The sequence below is a fragment of the Mesoplodon mirus genome (assembly GCF_964341445.2).
Source record: "Mesoplodon mirus genome assembly, chromosome: 4".
NCBI lineage: Eukaryota > Metazoa > Chordata > Mammalia > Artiodactyla > Ziphiidae > Mesoplodon > Mesoplodon mirus.
Window position 1 is genome coordinate 37,482,067 of NC_138979.1, and position 27,594 is coordinate 37,509,660.

General features: G+C 38.2%; 1 protein-coding gene across 10 annotated transcripts in view; it reads left to right on the top strand.

Annotated features, from left to right (window-relative positions):
• The window catches only part of BLM (BLM RecQ like helicase), a 110,825-nt gene that overhangs the window by 18,814 nt on the left and 64,417 nt on the right, over positions 1-27,594 (top strand). For 9 of the 10 annotated variants that reach the window (XR_014293657.1, XR_014293658.1, XR_014293659.1 and 6 more), the window contains exons 2-12: positions 7,741-7,842; positions 8,757-9,457; positions 11,328-11,490; positions 14,288-14,409; positions 17,726-17,858; positions 18,505-19,208; positions 20,979-21,170; positions 22,584-22,702; positions 23,655-23,768; positions 26,684-26,782; positions 26,993-27,141. Coding sequence is in view for 1 of the 10 variants with exons in the window: in XM_082616834.1 (XP_082472960.1) it covers positions 7,745-7,842; positions 8,757-9,457; positions 11,328-11,490; positions 14,288-14,409; positions 17,726-17,858; positions 18,505-19,208; positions 20,979-21,170; positions 22,584-22,702; positions 23,655-23,768; positions 26,684-26,782; positions 26,993-27,141 (2,594 nt within the window). In the remaining 9 variants the exon portion in view is untranslated. Of the gene's footprint in view, positions 1-4,074; positions 4,195-7,740; positions 7,843-8,756; positions 9,458-11,327; positions 11,491-14,287; positions 14,410-17,725; positions 17,859-18,504; positions 19,209-20,978; positions 21,171-22,583; positions 22,703-23,654; positions 23,769-26,683; positions 26,783-26,992; positions 27,142-27,594 lie in introns of all 10 variants that reach the window. The other variant, XR_014293665.1, reaches the window with a different exon arrangement.

Genomic DNA, 27,594 nt, shown 5'->3' on the forward strand with positions numbered 1-27,594 from the left:
CTGTTTGCTTTCTTGAATCTGAGGATTTGTGTGTTTCATCTTGGAAATATCCCAGCTATTATCTTTTAAAATATTCTGCCCCAGTTTCTCCTCTTTTTCTGGAACTAGATTTCTAGCTAGATTTATGTTAGACTTTCTTACTCTATCTCCCATGTCTTTTAACTTCTCATATTTTCTATCTCTTTCTTTAGTTTTCCATGTATGCATCTATTAAGTCAGAAACTATGTGGGAATCTTAAAATTTACCCTACTTTTAAGCTAACAGCCTCTAACAGTTATTTATATGCGTACACACACACACACACGCACATAAATGTTTACACATGTACTGACGAGGCACAAGACCCCTGGGTCACAGATGCAGATGGTTTATTGCAGCAATACCTTGCATCCATTCCCTACACCCTAATTCCCACAGGGTGATGTGATAAGGGCTAGATGATACCTGTGTATACAGTTGAGTGCATCACAGGAAAGAAACCCCAAAATTCAGAGACTGAGCACTCGAGGGTTTCTGGCACATCTGCACATCCTCCCTTCCAGAGAGATCACTTTTTACCTTAGAATGTAGGCAAATCTCCCCTGGGTGAGAGGGGAAGGGACCTTGAGGATTATTATCTTGAATGTAGGGAAATGTCTCCAGGGAGAGAAAAGAAAGGGCTTTATCTTTACTACTGTGAGATGTCTCTGGGGGAAGTGTGACTCCAAATCTCACCAGAGGAATACAGCAACCAAGACCATCTGCTACTTCACATGTCCTTTGCTCAGAAGGCTTCGACCATGTAAGAATGTGAGAAATCCATGGAGCCAGGTCCTGGATACTTTCTTCTGGTTTTCCCCCCACTTTACTAATTATCTCTTTAGCTGTGTGTAGTCTACTGGTAAATCTATCTGTTGAATTCTGAATCTTGGTTATTGTATCTTTCATTCCTAGAAGTTCTGTTGGCAAGGTCAACTTTATAGTTTTCTGTTTACTGTAGATATTTTCAAGCTTGACTTTTATTTTTGTAAACATAAGTTTAATTGCTTTATACTGGTATGTCTGATACTGTTTGACTCTTTCTGTTACAACTAGTTCTCATTCCTGGTGCCTTGTTTACTTGTGTGGTTGACAATTTTTGTCTGTATTTGCTATATATTGTCTTGTTGTGGGAACTGTTTAAGGCCTAAGATAAAGGCATAGTCCTCCAGAGACATTTTTGCATTTGCATTTGGAAGATGCCTTGGAGTTAAGATGACTTTAATCTAAATTCATGACTTGGATTTTTAAAAAAATATGTGGGTGATAAAAATTGGGTTCAGAAGATTCTCAGGTTTGTGGTTTCGGAGTCTCTCCCACTCAGTCCCTCAGCAATTGATAACTTTACTTATAGATACCTGGGAATAGAAGTGAGGTTTAATTTTGGTTTACCTTTGCCCAGATGGTATAGCCCTTTGGGGTGCTGGTTTTATAGGGGAACATTTCCCACCGTGGTTGTGCCCTAACTTTGATTCTGTCCATCTTTTTCCTCCAAGGCTAGCAAAATTGATGTTCAGATTCTCAGGATTAGACAGCTGTCCTCAGGACGAAAACAACTGTCAGTGCTCTCCTTACCTCTCTGGGTTCCCACTTTTGGCCTGATCATTTTAACTTCTTGTCAGAGATTTCCTGTATTTAATAATTTCTTTTTTTTTTTTTTTTTTTTGTGGTACGCGGGCCTCTCACTGTTGTGGCCTCTCCCGCTGCGGAGCACAGGCTCCGGACGCGCAGGCTCAGCGGCCATGGCTTACGGGCCCAGCCGCTCTGCGGCATGTGGGATCTTCCCGGACCGAGGCACGAACCCGTGTCCCCTGCATCGGCAGGTGGACTCTCAACCACTGCGCCACCAGGGAAGCCCCACTGCGCCACCAGGGAAGCCCTCTATTTTTAATTTTTATTTTATATTGGAGTATAGTAGATTAACAATGTTGTGTTAGTTTCAGGTGTACAGCAAAGTGATTCAGTTCTATATATACATGTATCTATTCTTTTTCAAATTCTTTTCCCATTTAGGTTATTACAGAGTATTGAGCAGAGTTCCCTGTGCTATAATGTAGGCCCTTGTTGGTTATCTATCTATCTATCCATCTATCTATCTATCTATTTATGGCTGCATTGGATCTTTGTTGCTGCATGTGGGCTTTCTCTGGTTGTGGCGATCAGGGGCTACTCTTTGTTGCGGTGCATGGGCTTCTTATTGTGTTTGCTTCGCTTGTTGTGGAGCACAGGCTCTAGGCACGTGGGCTTCAGTAGTTGTGGCACATGGGCTCAATAGTTGTGGCTCGTGGGCTCTAGAGCACAGGCTCAGTAGTTGTGGCACACTGGCTTAGTTGCTCTGTGGAATGTGAGATCTTCCCAGACCAGGGATCAAACCCATGTCCCCTGCATTGGCAGGCGGATTCTTAACCACTGTGCCACCAGGGAAGTCCCTGGTTATCTATTTTAAATATAGCTGTGTGTACACAGCTCAAACTCCCAATCCATCCCTCACCCTCACCCTGTATTTAATAATTTCTTATTTTATCCAGCAATAATCTAGAGTAATTGTCAATAAGCCTTTTCAGTAAAGGACCAGATAGTAAATATTTTAGGCTTTGCAGACCATTCTCTGTTGTAACTTCCCAACTATGGTGCTAAAGTAGCCTTAGGCAGTATGTGAACAAACAGGCCTGTGAATCATAGTTTTGCCAACTCCTGATGTAGAATATATTGCGTACTGATTATGCCCATAACAATTGTTAAATATTGATTACCCTATTTTGTTATGTTTCTCTCATTAAACATTAAACACTGTATTTTGGAGACTAGGATTCTCTCTCTCTCTCTCTCTCTCTCTCTCTCTCTCTCTCTCTCTCTCTTCTCTCTCTTTCCCTTTCTACGTTGGGTCTTCGTTGCTGAGCACGGGCTTTCTCTAGTTGCAGCGAGCGGGGGCTACTCTTCGTTGCGGTGCACAGGCTTCTCATTGCAGTGGCTTCTCTTGTTGTGGAGCACGGGCTCTAGGTGCACAGGCTTCAGTAGTTGTGGCACGTGGGCTCAGTAGTTGTGGCTCGCAGGCTTTAGAGCACAGTCTCAGTAGTTGTGGCGCACGGGCTTAGTTGCTCCGCGGCATGTGGGATCTTCCTGGACCAGGAGTCGAACCCGTGTCCCCTGCATTGGCAGGCGGATTCATAACCACTGCGCCACCAGGGAAGCCCTAGGATTTTCTTTTTCAAAGATGAGTACCATGCCATTTGGGGACTTCCCTGGTGGCGCAGTGGTTAAGACTTCATGCTCCCAATGCAGGAGGCTGGGTTTGATCCCTGGTCCGGAAACTAGATTCCCACATGCATGCTGCAACTAGGAGTTTGCATGCCACAACTAAGGAACCTGCGTGCCGCAACTAAAGAGCCCGTGAGCGGCAACTAAGGAGCCTGCCTGCTGCAACTGAGACCCAGTGCAACCAAATAAATAAATAAATGTTTAAAAAAAAAAAAAGCTGAGTACCATGCCATTTAAATTAGTTACATTTAATATGATTATAATATTTCTAATGCTAGTTCCCACCGCATTGTTATTTAGTATTCTTGTTTCATGCTTTTGTCAAATGAATTTTAGAAGTGTTTTTGTTGAGTTTTGTGAAATATTCTTGAGGTGTTTTAATTGGAATTTTGTTAAACTCACAAATTAATTTATGAAAAACTGTTACCTTTGTGATATTTAAACCTTTCATTTAAGAACATGAAATATTTCTCTATCCAAATCTTTCTTTATTTATCCTAGTAATATTTGGTCATTTTCTTTATATCATGAAGATGTATGTCTTTTGTTAGGTTAATTGGTAGTTTAATGTTTTTCGTTGCTATTGTTAATTGAATGCTTTTTAAAAATTATATTTTCTAACTCGTTATTACTACTACATGAGAATGCATTTGACTTTTGTGGATTTATATTTATCTTTTATTTACCCACTTCACTGAAGTTTTAATTATCTATTGTTATGACTGATTTTCTTTGAATTGTGTTGGTATATAATCGAATTGTCTACATGTATGATATTCTCATCTCTTCTTTTCTAGTATTTCCCTTTTTGAATATCTTTGCATTGGTAAGAATCTCTAAAATGAGAGTGAAAATAAGAGAACAGTCTCATTTTAGCCCCTATTTTTAATGGATTCATCCCTGTTGTAAAATATAAGGTATTGTATTGGGTCTTGATTTTAAGTACTTCTAATTTTATGTTTTAATATATCTGTTAGAAATGATTTGAGTTTAACAGATGCCATTTCAAATATGCATTGATAATACATACTGTGTGATTCCATATATCCATGTAAGTTCAGGAATAGGCAAAACTAACCTATGGTGAATAAGTCAGATAATGGTTATATCTGGGGTGTATTAACTGGGAAAAGGCACAAGAAAGCATACTGATATGCTAGAAATGTTCTGTATCTCTATTTGAATGTTGTTCATGCAGTTATATACATAAGTAAAACTATATTGAGACATACACTTAAGATCAGAGAAGTAGTTAGAAGTAATTCTGTTTGTTACGTAAATGTGATATGTTTCTTGCTTAGCCACTTGTAGGGTTTTTAAAAAAATGTTTCCCTTTAGTTTAATTTCAGGAGACTATGTCTTAGTCTTATCTGGTTCAATAAAGGTCCTCTGAATTTCTGGCCTGAATTATTTTTATTTGTTCAAGATACTGTTGAGATAGGACTCCTTTAATCATTTATTATTTGTCAGTGGTTTCTTTTACTACTTCAAGAAGTCTCATTCGCTGGATATATTTTTTATATTCCAGCCCTGGATTGTTGTCATTCTCTCATACCTTTTTTTTCATTGATTTATTTATTCTTTCTATGTATGGATATGGTTTTCTAGTTTACTTGTTTCATTCAGTAATTTTTTTGCACTGTTCAATCAGCTTTTTACTTATTTATATTGTTTTACAATGCCATGATAACTTCCTTCATGTACATGATAGAAATTTTTAATCATTTTCCAAATTATACTTGTGACTTTTGTGGTGAGTCTAATTCAGAAGGCTTATCCGTTTCTGGGCTCTCATTGTTCATCCCCTTTAGTATTGTAAAACTTTGCACTAGTCTCTATTTATTTTCCATTTATTTTCTTCTTTTAATTTTGTATCACTTATCTTTGCTGTTGATGAACAATTTTTTTGCATGTCAAACAATTTTATTGATATTTTTTGCTTCTCAGTACTCACCAACTCCTTAAAAGCATTACTGCTGAAGGCTGTTGAGAAGGAAAATTGTGTACTTGCTACCATGCTTCAGAATATGACTGACTAGAGGATGCTACCCTGTGGGAATAACCAAAGAGCAGTGTAGCTTGAAAATAGGGAAGGGTGCCCCAGTGTTAAGGTTGACTACATGCCAACTATGAATCCATAATGTGTCACTACAGTTATGAATCAAACACATGTACTATTGAGATGACTAAATATGCATATCAAATCGTACTGTGGAATAATGTTGGAAAACTATTAGAATACCATGGCTAGGGGAATCCCCTGGCGGTCCAGTGGTTAGCACGCAGTGCTTTCACTGCAGGGGGGCACAGGTTCGATCCCTGGTCAGGGAACCAAGATCCTGCATGCTGCATGGCACAGCCAATAAATAAATAAACCCTCTTTCTAAAAAAAAAAAAAGAATACCATGGCTAGTTTTGATATAAAAATAAATAAGGTATGAAAAATTGTAGAAAGTTGAGACAGGAACAATAAAAACTTAGAAGGAATGTGGGGAAAGGTTAAGTAATGATGCCATGGACCATTATGTCCTGCTTTGTCTTAAGGCTGAAGGACTGTGTGCCTCTCCCTCCATGTCAGCCATCTAATCATTTGAGGTTGAAATTTTGAGAGGGCAGTAGTGTGACTTCACTCTTTATCATTTATTCTGTGAAAAACTTCCATATTGGACAGGACCTTAGAGAGAGCATACTTCAGTGAAAGGCCAGTGCTTTTAAACTGGATGTAAAATGGAGAGGTGCCTTTGGATGTGCAGGGACTGTGGTCTTAAAATATTCACCACTAAAAATAAAAATCAGGGCTCCTTGGGGAAATGGCTGATTCTAAGTCTGGGGCAAAAAAATGCACAAGATAAGTCTGGGATGTCTTTTCATTCTAGTTAGTAAGGAAGGTCTCAAAACCTACTAAGTTTATGTCAAAAGTACTGAAGAGTCAACCTGGAAAGGCTCCCACTGGGCAAACGTGAAACAGTTTGAGAATCGATAAGGATGATAATTATATTGGATTAAAACATACCTAATGGTTAATTCATGAGTTAATAATGATACTGAAAAAAAGATTGACCACCATTAGAGGCTGCTAGAGAATTAACGCATTATTTTGAAAACTAATAAATAAAGGAAAAGAATCCAACATTTATCCTGTCTTTTCTATGTCAACTGTACCACTGGGTAACAAAATAATAGATCAGAGAACATTTCTCTTGATAGAACTATTCCAGCTAATGAATGAAGAAGGAATGACAGAATTAAAATATCACTATTTTGGGAGGTTGACTTCCAGAATGGTGAAGTGAGGACCTTGGGATGTGTGTACAGATGAAACAGTATTGGATGAGCTGATAATAGTTGATGAGTTGATAAATGTTGACAGTGGGTGGTGGGTTGGTAACAACTTTATTAAGATATAATTCACATATCAGTGTGAATTATTCAGTGTTTATTAATTAGCTATTTTACCTAAAGCATTTTAAAGAGGAAGAAGAGGCAGAAATCATTCCTTCTTCTGGAGAAGGTGGAACAAAATCTATATCATAATCATCTTCATCAAGCTCAGCACATGGAGATTTCCCAGTTGAACTTTCTACCAAGTTTTTCTTTTTTCACTGTTATCTAAAGTAAAGTAGTTGTTAAACATAGATTATTTTAATAATTAGTGAGTGGAGTATATGATATATGTAAAACTTCATATTTCCGTGAATATCATTTAGTGTTGTTAATCCTTCTAAGATATATGGTATAAAATAAAAGGAGATCTCTGGTAAACATAGAATAGGAAAGAGGGTTATAACTCTCAGCTCAAATGAATGAGAATTGTTTACTAGCCGTATATTCTGCTATCCCATCTTCCTTTGGCCCCAGTAATGTTAAGGTGGCTTAAGCTACACATTATCCCAGGCAGTAGCTCAGCAGTGTCACAATTTGTTACACAGGAGGTATAAATATGCTTGGTAAAAGTGTTCTTTCAGGTTGAAACTAGGTAATTATGAAGCACGGTATCTTGCTGGTAAACCATTGCTGTCATTGGTGGTGCTCTTCCTTCTTTTCCCGATTTTCCCCTTAGGCAGAGAATTCAGTTATTCCTTTGTTCTTTGGGTTTTCAGTGTGCTTTGATCATTTTCTCCCACCTCACTCCCCATTCAGCTTCCATTTATGCTTCAAGCCTAGGCCAGGTCCCATTTTTCTGCAAACCTTTTCCTAATAAGCCCTTCCCTAATGTCTTTTGTGCTTATTTTAGCATTGGGGGAAGAACAGGTCATTTGCTATTTAAGTGAGACTTCAGTTAGTTAAAGATTATATATTTCAAATGTTACCGGTTGTAAATGTCAAAACAGTTTTTTGACCAAAAAAAAAAAACAAACCGCATTACTCTGGACACAGTTGGAACAGTGCTCTTCCCCCCAGTAAACATTGTGATTAATGCAAAGTGCATAACTCCACTGATATTTTTTTCCCTCACTTTTTAGGATCATGGCTGCTGTTCCTCAAAATAATCTACAGGAGCAACTGGAACGTCATTCAGCCAGAAAACTTAATAATAAATTAAGTCCTTCAAAACCAAAATCTTCGTAAGTGTTTTGGTTAGTTTGCTTCCATACAGGCACTAACACACAAGTGAAATACCTTCTCTTTCAACTCTTTCATGGTAGAGATGGGGAAATGAAGCTGAGAGGGTCAGTGATTTTCCTACTTTGCAAATTAATGGTAGAGCATGTTTTAGCAATGCTAGGTAATGTATCGTTCAGCACCTTTGCATGGTTTCTAGCACATGGTTTTTGTTCAGTAAATATTCATTGAATGAATGAATACAAATCTTGTAAATTTGGGCAGATTGGTGTTTTTAATATTTTAATATAATTTTATATCCTTTTCAAAAACCGTTTCTAAGGAAACTATAACTCTCCAGTTCTGTTCTTTCCTCCAAGCTATATTCCAAACTCCTTCTAACAGTACCTAATATTTTATAATCTTTATTGTGCCCTTACCAGATTCTAGACACCATTCTGTATGCTTGACTTCAAAGTCACCATTGACCTTCATGTCACTAAATCCATCCGATGTTCAGGACTCTTGCCTCTTTCACTTGTCTTTCAGAGTTCAGCATAGCTGGCAGTTTTTGACTCTTTTCCCCATAAAACTTTTATCAGAGTAGAAACAAGTAGCCACGTTTTTTGCTTACTCCGTCCCCTCCCTCTGGAGAGGCTATTAATTAAGGACTATGAGCCTGAGAAACAAAGTAGTAGGAATGGCCCAGATACTCTCAAAGCTGAATAATTAGCTTCTGAATAGGAAGAATAAGAGCATACAAAGCATAATTTAAGTTAACTTACACATTTTAAAATCAGAGAGGGAAATAGATTCTTCGCTCGCTCATTTGTGATGCAAGGAAATAAGTTGTTATATAACTTAGAGTTTTGTTTTGTATACTTGCTGGGTTTGTTGAAATTAATCCATCTAATTCAATTTTTCGATTATTTTTCAGAGGTTTCACTTTTAAAAAGAAAGTATCTTCAGCCAACGACGTATCTGTAATTTGTGTGTCAGTAGCAAAAGCTCCTGTGTTGAATGATAAAGTTGTTAATATTACTGAGGCCTTTTCCTTCAGTGAACCTTCTCCCCACACCACGAATCAGCAGACAAAGATCAATGACTTTAAAGATACTCCAGCTGGACAGCAAACTAAGAGAGTTGGTTCAAAACCATTATTGCCAAATTTGTCACAGGTTCCTCAGGAAGTTTTATGCACTAACCAGAACACACTGGTTGTGAAGGAATCCTGCGATGCCACTTTCAAGAAATTAGAATTTAGTTCTTCATCAGATTCTCTTATTACCTTCAATGATTGGGATGATATGGATGACTTTGATACTTCTGGAGATTCAAAAGCATTTGTGACACCACACCAAAACCACTTCATAAGAGTAAGCACTGCTCAGAAATCAAAGAAGTCTAAGAGGAACTTTCTAAAAGCACACCTTGATAAAACAAATACAGTAAAGACTGATTTGACTCCTTCCTCCTCTGAGAGCAAGCAGGCATATTTGACTAAGAAACAGAAGGACGACTCAGAATGGTTAAATAGTGATGTTATTTGCATTGATGATGACCCCAATTCCGAAGAGCTTATAAATGAAGATACTCAGGAAAATCACCCTTTAAAAACTCATTTGGGAGAGGAAAGAGGTAAAAATTATTGTTTTATTTCATTTCAAAAGGTTGTATTAGTTTATTCAAAGCTAGGCATTGGGAACAGCAGCAAATATGATTTAGCTTTTGTCCTTAGGATGTACAGAGGTGCTTATACATCCTAAGCACCATTTGTTGGCCACGTTCTTGAGGCAGGGCATACTAAGGAAATGAAAGATTTTATTCTGCTATTTATATAAATAACAAGGATAGCTCCGTGATTTTATATATGAAGAAATATGTAGAGGGACTTCTCTGGTGGCGCAGTGGCTATGAATCTGCCTGCCAGTGCAGGGGACACGGGTTCGAGCCCTCATCCGGGAAGATCCCACATGCCGCGGAGCAACTAAGCCCATGAGCCCCAATCACTGAGCCTGCACTCTAGAGCCAATGAGCCACAACTACTAAAGCCCGCACACCTAGAGCCCATGCTCCGTAAGAAGAGAAGCCACCTCAGTGAGAAGCCCGCGCACTGCAATGAAGAGTAGCCCCCTCTCGCCACAACTAGAGAAAGCCCATGTGCAACAACAAAGACCCAACGCAGCCAAATAAATAAATTTAATTAATTAATTAATTTTTAAAAATAGAGAATACAATGCTTAGTGAAATAAGTCAGAGAAAGAAAAATACTATATGATATCACATGTGGAATCTAAAAAATAATAAAAATGAATCTATATAGAAAACCGAAACAGACTTGCAGACATAGAAAACAAACTTATGGTTACCAAAGGGGAGAGGGAAGGGGGAGGGACAAATTAGGAATATGGGATTAACAGATACAAACTACTATGTGTAAAATAGATAAGCAACAAGGATTTATTGTATAGCACAGGGAATTATACCCAATATGTAGTAATATCCTATAATGGAATATAATCTGCAAAAAAAACCGAATCACTTTGCTGTACACCTGAAACTAACACAATATTGTAAATCAACTATACTTCAATAAAAAGAAAAGAAACGAAGGTCCATAGAAGTTAAAATGGCTTCTTAATGGTCTGCTGGCTGGTTGGTAGTAGAAGTGGGATGTGAAGCTAAGCCTTTGTGTTATAATTCTTTTATGGTTTGTACCACCTAATGTTGATGTATAATATGATCTAATCATGCTATTAAAGTATTATAAATTACATGCAAATTGTTTTCTGTTTAGGTCTCATAGTTATTAGATGTCTAGAACTTAATAGCTGACATTAGCCATATGTGGAGGTACCCACGTTATGAAACAGTTGTAAATATGAGACTAATATTTTTAAACACCTGAATCCCATCAAGGTTACTATAGGGTGAGAGAGGACTGAAAAGTGATTGATAATAAGCAAAACTATAGTCTAATCAAACATGTTGCTATTTATGAAGAGAAAATTTGGTAAAAGGTAAACTAGAGAGCAACAGTTTGGCAGTGTTTTCCCACATAGTCAAGAGAGAGACACTCTGGGAGACTTCAATAACTAAGACACCTTTGTGGTAAAGTAGAGATTGTTTATCTGTATAAACAACAATGTTTGTACAATTATCAGGCTTGCTTATACTTCACCCTTATTTAAGTGTGAATGAAAAACAGAGAAATGAAAGTACTGATAATAAGGATGGTTTCATAACTTAACCAGAGACAGTCATGAAAATCCTTAAGCAAATCATCAGCCTCAGTCCAGCACTCATTGGACTTAATCCAGTTGACTCAATCATCGTTTATGAAGAAACAAGGCAACACTAATGTGTAAAAGGAGAGAACTCGTATCGCACAGAGTGGTGTTAGTGCTTATGACTTGCTCAGAGCACTCACAAGTGCTCACACCCTGTTCTTTCTGTCTCATTAATATTAAAATAACCTATGTTTATCAGCTGTTTTTTTGTACTTTAGATAATTGTGAAAAGAAGAAAAACTTGGAAGAGATGGAATTACATTCAATTGAGAAATCTTCATGTATTGAGCTTGATGAAGATGATTATGACATAGATTTTGTTCCACCTTCTCCAGAAGAAGGAATGACTTCAACCTCTTCATCCTCTTTAAAATGCTCTAGGTAAAATAGTTTATTAATTAATAAACATTGATTCTGGGGTAGCTGAAATAATTTAGTTATGTGGTATCATCTCAAAATTGATTAATTTCATGCTTCTGCACAATTTATTTTGTATCCAAATGAAAGTATCAAAAAGTCCCTATTTATTTACATTTTATTTAATTTTTGGTATTCTGAAGCTGTAAAGTTCCATTATGATTCATTACATAGGACCTCTAAACAGTTTTATGTAATTGATCTTGGCATGTGGAATATAGTCCTAAAGATACTGTATTTCCAATCTCATGTACCTGAAATGACCCAAAACTAACACCTTATTTGTGAAGTGACTTAGTAAGTAATGTGTTCTTCTTCGTCGTCTTTTTTAATTTTTTAAAAAAATCCAAATAGAATTGACCATTATATTTGTCATTCACTGAATTTTGGTAAAGTAGTGACATGATTGTGGTTAAGTGGTAGTATTATGGGAAAAATAGAGTCCACATAGTTCATTAATAGCTGAAAATACTAGTAGTCTTTATTACCTCCATCCTCACCCCAGTCTAAATCACAGTTCGGTTGAGTGGTCTGGTATATACTTTGCCGTTAACCATATTTTGATGAGAAACAAATCCCTCTAGTATATCACCTGAAGGCAGGAAGGAGGTGTTTGCCTGCATAACCTAGTTTTCTCTAGGTTTTTGTTTTAACAGGTGGGTTGAGATGTTTAAAGAGGTGGGAAATGTTGAAGCATGATTGCTGTTAGACAACAAAACAGAAAAACTGTAAGAGCTCCCCTCTTTCACCTCCCAATAGAAATTGAGACAGAATTGTAGGAAAAAAACTGAGCAAGAGTTCATATAGCATTCATCAGTATTCTCTTTTAACAGGAGCAGCAGTTGAGGCCTAAGGAGGAGCAGGGCATTGTCTGGGGTGATAATTAACGGCAAATGGACTAAGATCCAGTGTAGGGTTATTTCCTGGGCCATACCATTCCCTGTTGACTGCCTGGCTTTTTTCTTTGTTTATTAAAAAAGTGTGTATTGTACAGATAACATTGTAACCACATTAACAGGATACTTACTGGTAGTCTTACAGTCCAACAAACATTTTCTGTATCCACATTAAGTTTTTTTATTATTTTTTTAATTGAAGTATAGTTGATTTACAATATTGTGTTAGTTTCAGGTATACAGCCTAGTGATTCAGTTTTGTTTTGTTTTGTTTTTCAATTATATTCCATTATAGGTTGTTACAAGACATTGAGTATAATGCTCTGTGCTATACAGTAAATCCTTATTCCTTATCTATTTTGTGTCTGTACTCCTAATTTGTTCCTCCCCCGTTCCCTAGCCACATTGTTTTGTTTCTTCTCTATGTGTGTATGATTTTTACATTGCCATAATCAACATGTAGCTATAATTTTTCAATCTGATTTTCTTTTAACATTATTTTTAAAACATTTTCCATATTGCTACATAGTCATTATTTTTATTCCTTTTAATGGCTGCATAATTTAATGAGTTGTCATACCATAATTTATTTTACCTAGACCGTCAGCAGTTGGAAAATGGTTGCTTCCAAGGTAAATTCTCTATATTTTTTCATTGCAACCTAGTATACGTATTTGTATACATTATAAAACTAAAATAGAATTTTCACAAATGATACTGTACGTGCAGTGTACACAAATTTTCTGTTATATTTTATTTCATTTTAAAGTGCTGGTTGTGACTTCTGAATTAATTTCAGAGGTGTAATGGTCAGATAACATATGACAGAAAAGAAAGCATGTTTTTGTAACTCCTGTATTCCTAAACCTCTTTAGCTGGGCCTCAAGATCCTCCATCTTCAGACCCCAAATTACCTTTACAGCTTTATCTCCAGTTATGCTCTTACAGTAACCCTAAGCTCAGTAGCCTAATGAGACTTATAACATAGTTATTCATCATTCTTTGATTTAGTTAGAAAATTGAATTCCAAAATCCTGCTTTAGAAAAGTACAGTTGATTCCTGAATATCGAGTAAATAGAATTGTCTTTTTTATCTCTCCTTTGTAAGCTGTCACTTTTCCATACCCATCATTCAAGGTTTCCTCAAATTCCACCTTCTTGGCAAAGCCTTCTCAAGTTCCAGAAAGTGTTATCTTTCTTTGGATTGCCATAGTACCCTCTCTTTAATACTCCTTTAGTACTAATTTATTTTGTTACTTTTAAAGTATTTTTTATATCCAATCAGACTGACCATGTTTATATGTGTTAATATTGGGGCCAGGGTCTTCCCTGGTGGCACAGTGGTTAAGAATCTACCTGCCAATGCAGGGCACACGGGTTTGATCCCTGGTCCGGGAAGATCCCACCTGCCACGGAGCAACTGAGCCCGTGCACCACAACTACTGAGCCTGTGCTCTAGAGCCTGTGAGCTACAGTTATTGAGTCCACGTACCACAACTACTGAAACCCACGCGCCTAGAGCCTGTGCTCTGCAACAAAAAAAGCCACCACAATGAGAAGCCCACGCACTGCAACAAAGAGCAGCCCCCACTAGCCACAACTAGAGAGGGCCCGCACACAGCAATGAAGGCCCAGTGCAGCCAGAAATAAATTATTAATAAATAAATTAATTAAAAATAATATTGGGGCCAAAAGATGGAAAACTTTGAGGGCCAGCTAAAGAGGTTTTAGAATAGAGGAGACAAAAAGACATGTGTCTCTTTTCTGTTACATATCATCTGACCAGTTGTGGAAAATATTAGAGGAAAAAATATGCATTTGGTCTAGTCTATACTGTGATCGGTTTAATATTTTTTAATTTGTAGTGTGTTGAAGGATCTTGACACCTCTGACAGCAAGGATGGTCTTAGCACATCAGAAGACTTGTCAAAATCTGAGAAAATGACTACACAGCAGCCTAATCAAGAAACCAGCGCAAGCTATGATGGTACGAAAGTGTTTGGGACATAACACGTATTGTAACTGCTTACTTTTGAAAACAAAGTAAGATTGTATTCTTAACCTGTGACGGTATAGTAGACGATGGCGAGCTCATAGTTCCTTTTCCTGTAACAGTGAATCATCCGTAATAACCAACCACCATGGGTTAACCATTGTTGCTCGAACAGCTCGAACAGCTCAGAAACCGAGAAACTTGTTTCTCACAAGGTGACTTTCTAACAAGTAACGTTTTCAAAATAGACAATGAATTATTTCTCCTACTGAACCAAAATTTTGCCTTCCTGTAACTTTAATCTTTGTGAGATAAGCCTGAAGCGCCTAGCGCTAAATAATATTAGATCTTTTACCTCTTCTTTATAGGTACTGGTTTCTAGACCTTTCATCCTCCTGGTTCTCTGGGTTTGATTCTTGGTGTCCGCTTGAAGTTTAATACTTTTTGTTTGTTTGATTTGTCTCTAATTCATTTTTAAATTTTCTATTAAATATCTAGTATAAATAATCCAGTAGCACTACAAGGCTTTGAAAAACAGCTGTCTCCTTTCCCACTCCTGATTCCTCCTTCCCAGAAGCTTTTTTAGGCTAGAGATTTGTGTCCTTCTATTCTGAAATTATTTCTGGTATCATTACTTTTTATTTTCTTTTTTCTTTCACTCTTCTTGGAACTTTAATTATTGGACTATTAGACCTCCATTAATTAACTTTTCTATTTTTCATCTCTTGCCTTTTTGCTTTCTGGGAGATTTCCTCAATTTTTAAATTAACTCTTCGATGGAATTTTTCATTTTCATCAAATTAATTTCCAAGAGCTGTGTTGTATTCTCTGAGTATTTCTGTAATGTTTTCTATTCTTGTTTGATGGGTGCTGTACTTATGGTGTGTATGTGTGTGCAGGCACACACACATGTGTAGTGATCTCTGTGTGTTGTTCCTGTTTCCTCTGAATTTCTTTTTGTTTATTTTGGTCTCTGAGTTTATTGTTAGAGATGTTCCTGAAAAACCTGATGTTGTAGGCACTCTTCTAAGTGCCTTAATATTAACTAATTTAATCCTCACAGTGATCCTTTAAGGTGGTTTCTGTTATCCTGTTTTACAAATAAGGAAACCCAGGTACAGGAGAGTTAAATAATTACTCACGGTCATAGAGTTAGACAGCAGCAGAGCTAGGATTTGAACCCAGCAGTCTTGAGGCTCTTGCGTTTACATTGATAGCCACTGCAGTATACTGTTTCTACCTCATTAAGTTTCACTGGTAAAATGGTTAGTGAGGACGAGAGCAAGGAGAGAGTCCCACAGAATGTCATTAGCGGCCTCCCTCTCAGCTGACATCAGTCCCTTCATCACCACTTCTTGTTCATCGTGTTACACGTCTGCCTTCAGACTGTGTTTCTCTCCCTTGTCCACAGGGATGCAAAAGACTCAGTCATATGACTCTAGAAGTTCAAGGTCTGAGGCAGCAAGAGGGAACAGGTGGGACATTGGCTCTAGAATGATGCAGACCTAGTATACAAGCCTGCCTCTTCCCACTCCTGGCTGGGTGACTATGCCTAATTAATTAAGTTTCTTTGGACCTCAGTTTCTTGTTCTGTTAAATGAGGAAAATAGTGTCTGCCTTGCCCAGTAGTTGTCAGGATTCAAGGTAAAGTGCCCAGCACACTGTAGGCCTTCAATAAATGGTAGCTATCATTATCTGCTAGTCTAGTAATCCTTTCAAAGAAGGAAATACGTTGAGATGGCTGGTTTATTTTTATGAACTCTTGCTAACTCTATAATTGTTTCCTCTTTTTCTTAGAGCTCACAAAGCAGCCATTTGATAACATGTTCTGGAATTTTGCCTTGAATTAGCTTTAAGATCACCAGCCTGAAGCTTTTGGCATCCCTTTAGAATTTTTTTGAAAATTAGAACAATGTTTGCCTGTCTTCACTCTTCCATCACCTCTCCTATTCACTAGATGCCGCATGCATCAGTGAAATTTTCTTTGCAGGTTTCCTTTGTACTCTGAGGTGTAATCTGTCTAGACGAAGAGACTTGAGCTCCTTTCCAATAGCTGTATCTCTGTGAGCCTGTCTTGGTTTTCATTTCCTTTGGACTGTTGTTTATGCTCCTCTCTCCAATCCAGTGCCCATTCTCCTTGCAGAGAAAACAGATGTGAAACAGGAACCCAGCAAGTCCACTTTTACCATTTCATACTTCATGACCCTATTTACGTCAGCCAAAACTAGTAAAAGTCCACACCCACAGGTCATTTTCACACAGATGCATGTGTTATGTCCCCCCCACCACCCCCTCTTCCTCTCCTCCCTGCCCCTTAGACCCTTCAACCAGCTGCCCTTGGTCAACAATTTCCCAGTGGCCTCATTCTCTTCTCTGATTGTCTTCTGAGAATACTGTTGCCTCTGCAGCCCACCTAAACTGTTTATTTCTCCTGCACACCTTAGGCCCCAGAGGTAGGTAGGCATCTTCCTTGCTTCCCATTGTTTTTTTCTTTCCGTCATATAAAGCCACCCCTCCTTTGACATTATTTCTTAGTTACATAGCTGAAATTTAAAAGTGTGAAGTGGGCTGGCCAGATTCAGATGTCCAGACATTGTTATCAGGAATTTCTCTCTTTCACACCTGCCTTCTCTCTCTTCTCTTTCATCCCATCTCTCCCTCAGTCTCCCATTTCCTTCCATCTCTGTTTTCTGCTTTTCCTTGTGTTGATCTTATTTTCAAGCTTGTGTTTTGCTCTGTGGTGGCAGAGATGGCCACCAGCAGCCTGTCCAACTTGTTAAAGAGAGAGGTCCTCTTTTCCCGTCAGTCGAAAAACTCTTAGATCTAATTCTCATTGAGCTGCCTTACATCAGATGCCCACTGAGGACATGGGAGTGGGGATGGGAGTAGTCTCCAAAAAGCAAGTCCAAGTGCTGTACTGTTAGGAAACACTGGTTGGCAGGCAAACCAGAGCAACAGGTGAGGTTCTTACCTGTCCATACTTTATGATGTACTTTGTATGGGCATGGTGAGATTTACACCTGAAGTTAGTAAAAAAATCATAAACTTTTGTATCTTACAACAACTTTGGTTACCGTAAGAGAAATAATAAGAATTAACATGAAATGAAAGGATAACATAGTTATGAGCTCTTATGATCTAGAATAGAGACAGTATGACTTCAAATTATTTCATAGGCAGAAAATGGGAGAATATATGGTTGTTTCTAATCTCGTTTGTAAACTACTTCAAGTTTTACATGCATGGCTTTCAAATTTTTAAGTCTTTTTTGTTGTTGACAAAAAATATTAACAACATAAATACTTTATAGCTAGACAGATAAGTTTACAGCAGCAACTTATTCGTGTGATGGACCATATCTGTAAATTAGTTGACACTATTCCTGATGACAAGCTGAAAACTTTGGATTGTGGGAACGAACTGCTCCAGCAGCGGGACATAAGGTATCTTGATTTTTCTCCTTCTGGAATATATCTGATTGTGTTTCCACCACCACTGTAAGCCACAAATTTATAGGGCAAGATTTCTAGGCATTCTGGCCAGGAAATTGAATAGGATAATTATCACTTTGTCTTTTTTTTTAAAAATTGGAATGTAGTTGATTTACAATGTTGTGTTAGTTTCAGGTATACAAAAAAAGTGATTCAGCTATACATGTACATACATCTATTCTTTTTCAGATTCTTTTCCCATATTGGTTATTACAGAGTATTGAGTAGAGTTCCCTGTGCTATACACTGTGTCTTAAATTTATGACTTTTTCAAATGAGGGCTACATGCGCCGGGGTGGCTACCGCCAGCAGCAGTCTCAGACGTCCTACTGATTGCTTGACTTCAGTCCCCAGTGCCCTAAACCATTCAACGTTTAGATCCAGCCACACCCCAGTCATTAAAGGTCTATATAGAGTTGCTGCAAAAAAAAAACAACAAAAAAATAACTGTTCCTTTAGCATTTGTATTCAAATTTTTAAGGTTGGAAAAAAGAAGATATATTTTGCCACAATTTGGCATGAAAACTAAAGATAAACTTGTGTGCCCACCGTAGCTGACTACTTATAATTAATTTGATGTTCTGTGCTCTCTCTCCAGAAGGAAGCTCCTAGCTGAAGCAGATTTTAATACGAGTGATGCCAGTGTTCTTGCCTCATTGTGGAGATGCAGGCCTGATTCACTTGGTAGCTCTGTGGAGGATATGGCATCTGTTTCCCCACCTTGTGCATTTCCAAAGGGTGATTCCTGTCCTACAGGGAATTCTGTTAAGGAGTTCACTTTTCCAAACCTTCCCTCAAATTCCATTTCTACTGGGGAGTGTTTACTGACTCCTACCCCAGGAAAGACAGGATTCTCAGCCACCACCAAGAATCTCTTTGAAAGACCGTTATTCAATTCCCATTTACAGGAGTCCTTTGTAGATAGCAACTGGGCTGAAACACCAAGGGTAGGAAAAAGAAATGAAAGCTCTTATTTCCCAGGAAATGTTCTCACAAGCACTGCTGTGAAAGATCAGAATAAACACGCTACCTCTATGAATGACTTGGAAAGAGAAATCCAGGCTTCCTATGATATTGACAATTTTGACATAGATGACTTTGATGATGATGAGGAGGACTGGGAAAATGTGATGAATAATTTAGCAGCCAGCAAGTCTTCCACAGCTGCCTATCAACCTATTAAGGAAGGTCGGCCAGTTAAATCAGTATCAGAAAGAATTTCTTCTTCAGCCAAGACAGACTGTCTTCTGGCATCTACTGCTCAGAATAAAAACTTCTCAGAGTCAATTCAGAATTACACTGGTAAGTTTAAAATAAATTGAATGCTTATATTTTATATGAAAACAAAACTCCAAAATAGGAATCTTATAAGAAAAACCGTAGCAAATCATCATGGCCTGAAAACGACATTGTTTCTATGCAAATTTCTGCTGATAATATGAATTACAAATCACAATTTCGAAAGCAAGTTGCTCTTTTGTCTCTGTAGCAGCTGTAGTTTTATAAAATGTGTAATTATAACCTATTATAGTAAAGCTCTAAAGTCATTACAAATGTGCTTTGCCTTTAAATTAACATTTTTTAGTCCCTAAAACAATAAAGCTCATGAGGGCCAAGTTTTTAATGATTATAGGGGATGGATAAAAAGCAAAGCTGAATTTATGTTAAAAATGTAATTGTGTGTATTTTTAGAATTCTGGATTGATGAGAACTGATCAGTTTATAAAGTAGAGAAACATGTTTTATGTCTTCAAATATTAAAGTTTAGGGCAGCCTAAGAAAGATAAGTCAGAAAGTTCTTAAATCAGTGAAGTTATTTATTTTGGTCTAGAATCATTTTAATTCATTCAGCAAATATTTATGGAGTGCCCACTGTGTGCCATGTTCTGTGCACAAGTCCTGGTAATAGATGAGTAATGAAGAGTTCCTGCCCTCTTGGAGCTCATAGTTTACTGAGAGAAGTTTTTGGAAGAGTGAAATTAGCCGTTGTAAAGGCTGCAGAGAAAACCCAAAATTAATTTCAAAACCTTACATCGATCCTATAAAGTTACCAAAAAGTGGGGTTTTTTTAACTGAAACAAGTTTATACGTGTAAGTTTTCGTAAAGTACAGTCCTCCCTGTTTTTGCCATTGATGACTTAATGCCACGGAGGTTGTTCTTACAGTTCCTCTGTTGACCTTTAAAATAACCATTAATGGGTTTATTTTTGTGTCATGTTTGGGCATGTCATACTTGATGTTCGCAATTATCTTTGCGGTGGTTGAGTGCCGGGGTTGATGGAACCGCCAGCGCTGGCGTGAGCACCTCTTGTTCTCTGTGCGGAGCCAGAGTTGCAACATCGAGGAGGCAGCATGGGGGCCGGCGCGGGAGACGCCATGGAAGAAGAACCAGAGGAAGTTGGGGTGATTCTGCGGTTTCAGACCCAATGATTGGGAAAACTGTGACACTGTTAGCAGAAACAGGGAAGTCAGGAGGCAGGCAGATTTGGAGCAAAGCTGAGGAGGGTTGTTTTAAGGCTTGTTGAGCATGAAGTGTTGGGAAGTCATTCAGGTAGAAATGTCTGGCAGGCAGTTGGAGGTGCATGCAGGACTGGAACTTAGGAGGGCATCCCTCAAGTCTTAAGAAAGAGATCTAGGCGTTGTGTGCACATCAGTGATGTTTAAGGTCATAGGACTAGGAAAATTCCAAAAAAAAAACAGTCTAAAGAGCCCAGTCCCAAGTGTCCGAATGATTCCCAAATTTAAGGGGCAAGTAGAGGAAATGGAGCCAGGAAAGGGAATTTAAAGCGAGTAGAAAACCCATGATTATCTTGAAGGTCAAGAGAGAAGAAGGAGAGAATAAACAGTAGTGGTAGATGCTGCAGAAAAGTCAAGGAAAGACTTGAATTTGGCCCTTAGGAAGTCTCTGGTGGCTTTGACACTGGGCAGTGAGGAAACCCTGATAAACAGGTAAAGAAGGATGTGCTGCAGGGAAACGTACACCAATGATTATGCAGGGCAAAGGGTTAAAATGCTAAAACTGATTTGTTACAGTAATACCCTGATTTCTCTTAACATTGATTATTTTCTTAGACAAGTCGGAGCAAAGTTTAGCATCCAGAGATCTGAAACATGAGCGTTTCCAAAGTCTTAATTTTCCTCATACAAAAGAAATGATGAAGATTTTTCATAAAAAATTTGGCCTGCATAATTTTAGAACTAATCAGCTAGAGGCGATCAATGCTGCACTACTTGGTGAAGACTGTTTTATCTTAATGCCCACTGGTATGTATTTTTAGATATGAATTGGCAGGAATCCATTGGCAGATGTTAAATGAAAGCCCTTTAATAAAGATAAAAAGAACCTACACAGTGTTTCTATCATTTAGGGACCTCTAAACCTCCCATGCCATAGTTAGGAAAGTGTATCACCTCAATCCTCTATTCTAGTTGTTGATATGATAGCATTTATTGCCCTTTAAGATTTTCAACTCAAAGCTCATTGTGTTGAATTGATCTAGGATTTTCCTTTGGGAATTTTTCTTTTTTCTAGTCGAAATTAGCCTGGAACATGAGCCAAAAAATTACTGTCAGAGACCACGACCATTTCTGGCAGTTTATTTGGTACAACCTAGTGTTGTATGGTGGTTAAAAATCATCAGCTTTGGAGCGATGCCCTAGGCTTAAAACACAGCTCTGCCACTTATTAACAGTGTGGACTTGAGCAAGGCACTTCACTCCCTGAACCCCAGTCTCTTCGTGTGCTCAGTGGGGATAATACCAACGTGCCCACTTCACAGAATGTCTTGAGGATTAAGTGAAAAGCATTGAGTGTAGTTCTTTCTTGTCCTCAGTTTTGAAGAGATCCAGGACTTTTCATCATACTATTAAAGTTTATAACAGCTGTTCAATGATTTATAGTCATCCGAATAAGAATATTAAGCCATTAGGATAAGAGGCATGGGGACATTGTAAATCAACTATACTTCAATTAAAAAAAAAAAAACAGCAGCAGCATGGGGAGTTTGGAGTTTCATTATTCACATGTAGTCTTCCCTCTGCCTTTTACTCACCTTTGTTGTGACCTTCAATCAGTTGTTGCCATCGTCTTTAAATAATGTTGCCTGGGTATCTGAATTTTTTCAAACTGATTTTAAATTTTAGACAGTGTTGGTTTGTTTAATCAGCAGCATTTCATACTTCATTAACTTGTTCAGTCTGTGTCTTCTGATTTGACTCCAATTTGGTACTCCAAAACTAAAGCTGGAGAGGACCCTGGCATTGATCTCGTCCAGAGGTTTGAGGTGTTGGTTCAATGGTAGAATTCTCGCCTCCCTCGTTCAGTGGTTTTCATGGCTTTCCACTATCCTCTAGGGTTTCAAGGGGGCATTTTTCAGGGTCTTTCTCAAGTAGACTTTTAAAGTAATTCTGTTGCATTTAAATTTCCTGCCCTTATTCTTGCTTTTGCTATGATATATACCTACATAAGATGTCCCAAGAGATCATTTTTACACATTTAAATTGACCAAGTATTTTGGCTCATTCAAATATGGCATATTTTGGCACCATGGAGAATATCACTTAGTGTCCTATTAGTTAATTACTTTAAATATTATATGTAATTTATATTGTAACTTTTGCCTTCATGCTCTCAAAATAGAATCTGACAGATTTTTTTGTTGCTGTCATTTCTTTTAGGAGGTGGTAAAAGCTTGTGTTACCAGCTCCCTGCCTGTGTTTCTCCCGGGGTCACTATTGTCATTTCTCCCTTGAGATCACTTATAGTAGATCAAGTCCAAAAGCTGACTTCCTTGGATGTAAGTTAAAACACTACCAGTTATAATAAAAATGCTAATAAAAACATAATTTAAAAACAATTATATTTCAGTACTCTGGGTAACCTTTTTCATTAAATAGTTCATAGATTATAAGAATAAAGCACGGCAGTTATATTAAGTTGTACATTTAAGAACAGGTCTTTGATAATTCTGGTACAGATAACCTTCTGGAGTTCAGTCTGATTTTACTCTAGAAGAATGTATTTTGGTAAGAACTTTTAACCTGTATTTTACTGATGTAAATTTTTTTTTCTAATATGGAAAGATTTCTTTTTTTACTCCTGTCAGATCAGCTTAGTTCTCTCTCACTCCCTTAATATCTTAATATGCATACACATGTGCATGCCCACACACATATGTCCTTTTTCCTCCTGGCTGAGGTTAAGAAAGTATATGAATTCAGTCTATTAAATCCTATATACTGTGATCAAACAGAACTGTTTTCAGCTTTATGAACCACCACCCCTCAACAAGACCACTGGTTTGATTTTTCTTCCCAAGGATGTCTTAGTACAGTGCTGGTAGCTATTGTTCAGCCATTCATGATCTTATGGTCCTTTCAGTGTTGTTATGCATTAAAACCCAAAAGATGCATTTACCTTAAAAAAAAAAATGTGGTCATACATTAGGACTGGAACCTTCTGGATGCTGAATTCATATTTATCTTACTTACAGATATGAAAAGCTAAGGAAGTAAAGAAATGGGAAAAAAGAAAAGAAAAGGAAGTAAACAATGGGAAGAATATTTGACTTATGGTTAACAAGGGTTTTTTAAAAATATGTACTGATTACTTTTTATTATGTTGAGATTCTCTTTCCTTTGACAGGTGTGATATGTGACTTGTAAAATATTTATGAAACCTACGGATAAATGTAATCTTGAGTCAGATTAATGGGTAAAATTTAAATTGTTTACTACTTTTATGCTTAGATTCCGGCTACATATCTGACAGGTGATAAGACTGACTCAGAAGCTACAAATATTTACCTCCAGTTATCAAAAAAAGACCCGATTATAAAACTTCTTTATGTTACTCCAGAGAAGGTTTGTATTTATATCATTATTTTAAAATACTATATTAAAGGTGTTTTAGAAAAACAACCCAGTTCTCCCTACTGAGTAAGGAAAAACCCAGTCTTTCCCTTCTGTGTTTCTCTCCTTTACTACTCACATAGAATATTTCACTTCTAGTTACCAAATGTATGGAGGTTTCCCTTACATCAAGTGGTTCTCTGTCAACTATCCAGAGATAGTGTCAGGTCCCACAGGTTAAGGGCTCAGTCCCACAAGATTCTTACCACTCTGCCTCAGGGGCCAATCCACAGGGTACTCACAACTTCTGTCTGACTTGGCTACAGATCAGAGGTTCCCGTGACCTCCTCCTGCTTGAATTCAGTGACTTGCAAGAGCAGCTCACAGAACCCCTTGAGACACTTACTTATATTTACCAGTTTATTAAAGGCTGTGGTAAAGGACACAGATAAACAGTCAGATGAAAAGATACACAGGGCAAGGTCTGGGAAGGTCCTGAGCACAGGAGCTTCTGTCCCTGTGGAGTTGGGGTGCATCAGCCTCCAGTATGTGGATGTGTTTGCCAACCTAGAACTTCTCTGAACCCCATACTTTTGGGATTTTATGGAGGCTTCCTCACGTAGGCATGAACAATTATTGACTCCACTTCTAGACTGACTCCCTTCTCTGGTGGATGGGGGTAGGACTGAAAATTCCAAATTTCTAATCATGGCTTGGTCTTTCTGGTGACCAGCCCCCACCCAGGAGCCCACTCACAGTTGCCTCAAGAGGACAAAAGATGCTCCTAGTGCTCTTTTTTTTTTTTTTGGCTGCGTTGGGTCTTTGTTGCTGTGGGTGGGCTTTCTCTAGTTGCGGCGAGCAGGGGCTACTCTTTGTTGCCGTGTGCTGGCTTCTCTTGTTGCGGAGCATGGTCTCTAGAGTGCAGGCTCAGTAGTTGTGGCTCACGGGCTCAGTTGCTCCGTGGCACGTGGGATCTTCCCAGACCAGGGCTCGAACCCCTGTCCCTGCGTCGGCAGGTGGATTCTTAACCACTGCGCCACCGGGGGAGTCTCGATCATACTGCTTTATCACTTAAGAATTTACAAGAGTTCCAGGAACCCTGTGCCCAGGAACTGGGAGCAGAGACCAGTGTATCTTTTCTATTATATCATAAAAGCCCATTAGAATACGTATATTTAAAAATTTTTTTTAATTAATTTATTTTTGGGTGTGTTGGGTCTTCGTTTCTGTGCGAGGGCTTTCTCTAGTTGCGGCGAGCGGGGGCCACTCTTCATCGCGGTGCGCAGGCCTGTCACTGTCGCGGCCTCTCTTGTTGCGGAGCACAGGCTCCAGACGCGCAGGCTCAGTAGTTGTGGCTCACGGGCCTAGTTGCTCCGCGGCATGTGGGATCTTCCCAGACCAGGGCTCGAACCCATGTCCCCTGCATTAGCAGGCAGATTCTCAACCACTGTGCCACCAGGGAAGCCCCTATTTTAAAATTTTTGACATAATTTCTGATGTACAGTTTAGTGCAAGAATTCCTGTATAACTTTCACCAGGAAACCCCAAATGGTAACATTTTACTGTAATTGCTCTATCATTCTTTCTCTCTCTCTTTTTCCCTCAAACATTTGAGAGTAAGTTGCAGACATATCTTTTTAACCCTAAATACTTCACTGTACATCTTCTAAAAACAAGGAATTCTCTTGCATAACCTCAGTTCAGTTATCAAAATTAGAAAATATTCATTGATGCGGTACTATTACTTTATCTGTAAACCGTATTCCAGTTTCACTAGTTGTCCCAATAATACCCTTTCTAGCAAAAGAAAATCCTAGATTATGCATTGCATTCTGTCTTTCATGATTTTGACAGTTTTGAAGAGTGAAGGCCAGTTGTTTTGAGGACTGTCCCTCAGTTTATGTTTCCTCCAGATTGGATTTGTATTCGTCATTTTTGAGGGGAATATCACAGAAGTGGTGATATGTTCTCAGTGTATCCTATCAGGAGGCATTTGGTGTTGATTCGTTCTATAATATTACTGGTGATGTTAGTTAACTTTGATCATTTGGTTAAGGTGTTGTCTGCCAGACTTCCACTGAAAAATTACTCTTCTTTTTGTGATTATTAATTATAAAAATGTAATTTTTTTTGTAATTGTAGGTATCCTGTTGTAGAATACTCTTGAGACTATGTAAATATCTTATTACTCATCAGACTTTGACCCAAGAGTTTTATCATCCATTGATGATTCTCCATCAGTTGTTATTGTAGTGGGTGCCAAATGATGATTTTTTTCTAATTTAGTTGGCATTCTGCTGTAAGGACAGGGTTTTCCCTTTACCCACATATTTATTTGTATCAATATGAAATCATGTATTCTTAATTTATTCAGTAGGTTATAATCAGTTACTGTTATGTATTTTGATGTTCTAATTGTCCTAGGTTTGGCCAGTGGGAAAGCTCCATCAGACTGGCTTCTGTGACCTTTTGACATGTCTATCAAGACGTGGGTGCCAGAGATGGTCATTGCTACTGGCACGTCATTGCTTCCAGGCCCAGTTATGGACAGAGCTACAAAATATAAATATATGTATATATGTACATATATATGTATATATTTTCCCCAGACAACACACACACGTAACACACGTCTGTAACCCTGCTACCAGTGTAAACATGTGGTGGCTCCCAAATACACTGAGGCAGAAAAATTCTTTTAGAACCACTGACCTAATACAAAACTGTTTGCTAAATGTGGGTAAACATTCTAAAATGTCTCATTTGCTGTTTCCTGTTCTAATTCTATTCGTAGATCGAAATCAGAACCAATTTTATGTGGAGGTTTTAATACGACTTAAGTTGTAGTGGAACTTAAAGACAACCAAATCCTTAAGGTGATATGTTTAAATGTTTTTAAATGTCTGATTAATGCATTTCTGGTCTAGGTCTGTGCAAGTAACAGACTGATTTCTACTCTGGAGAATCTGTATGAGAGGAAGCTCTTGGCACGTTTTGTTATTGATGAAGCACATTGTGTCAGTCAGGTAAATACTGTTCTCTATGTCTTGAGATACCAATAAATTGTACTACCAACAATATATATATTTTCAGAGCCAAGAGAAAAAGTATTGAGTGAATTATTCTGCTATTTCACTGAAGAATAAGGTGGTTCTTAATATAGTGAGCAGTGTTTGCTTTATATAAGGAAGATCCAAATAGTCTGAAAAGCAGTATTTTTTTTTTTTTCCAACTAGTGGGGACATGATTTTCGTCCAGATTACAAAAGAATGAATATGCTTCGCCAGAAGTTTCCCTCTGTTCCAGTGATGGCTCTTACTGCCACAGCTAATCCCAGGGTACAGAAGGACATCCTCACTCAGCTGAAGATTCTTAGACCTCAGGTGTAAGTTGTCGAAAGTTATTAATTTTAAAACCCTGGGGCAGTGGTTCCCAGATTGCTGCACATTAGAATCATCTGTGGAGTCTTAAAAATCCCAATGCCCAGGTTGTACCCAATGCCAATTATATCAGAATTTGGGGGGCTGGGAGCCAGTATGGTTTTTGTTTTTTGGTTTTTTTTGGCTGCATTGGGTCTTCATTGCTGTGCGCAGGCTTTCTCTGGTTGCGACAAGCGGGGGTACTCTTCGTCGTGGTGCGTGGGCTTCTCATTGCAATGGCTTCTCTTGTTGCAGAGCACGGGCTCTAGGCGTGCCGGCTTCAATAGTTGTGGAACGTGGGCTCAGTAGTTGTGGCTCGCAGGCTCTAGAGCTCAGGCTCAGTAGTTTTGGCGCACAGACTTATTTGCTCCATGGCATGTGGGATCTTCCCAGACCAGGGCTCAAACCGGTGTCCCCTG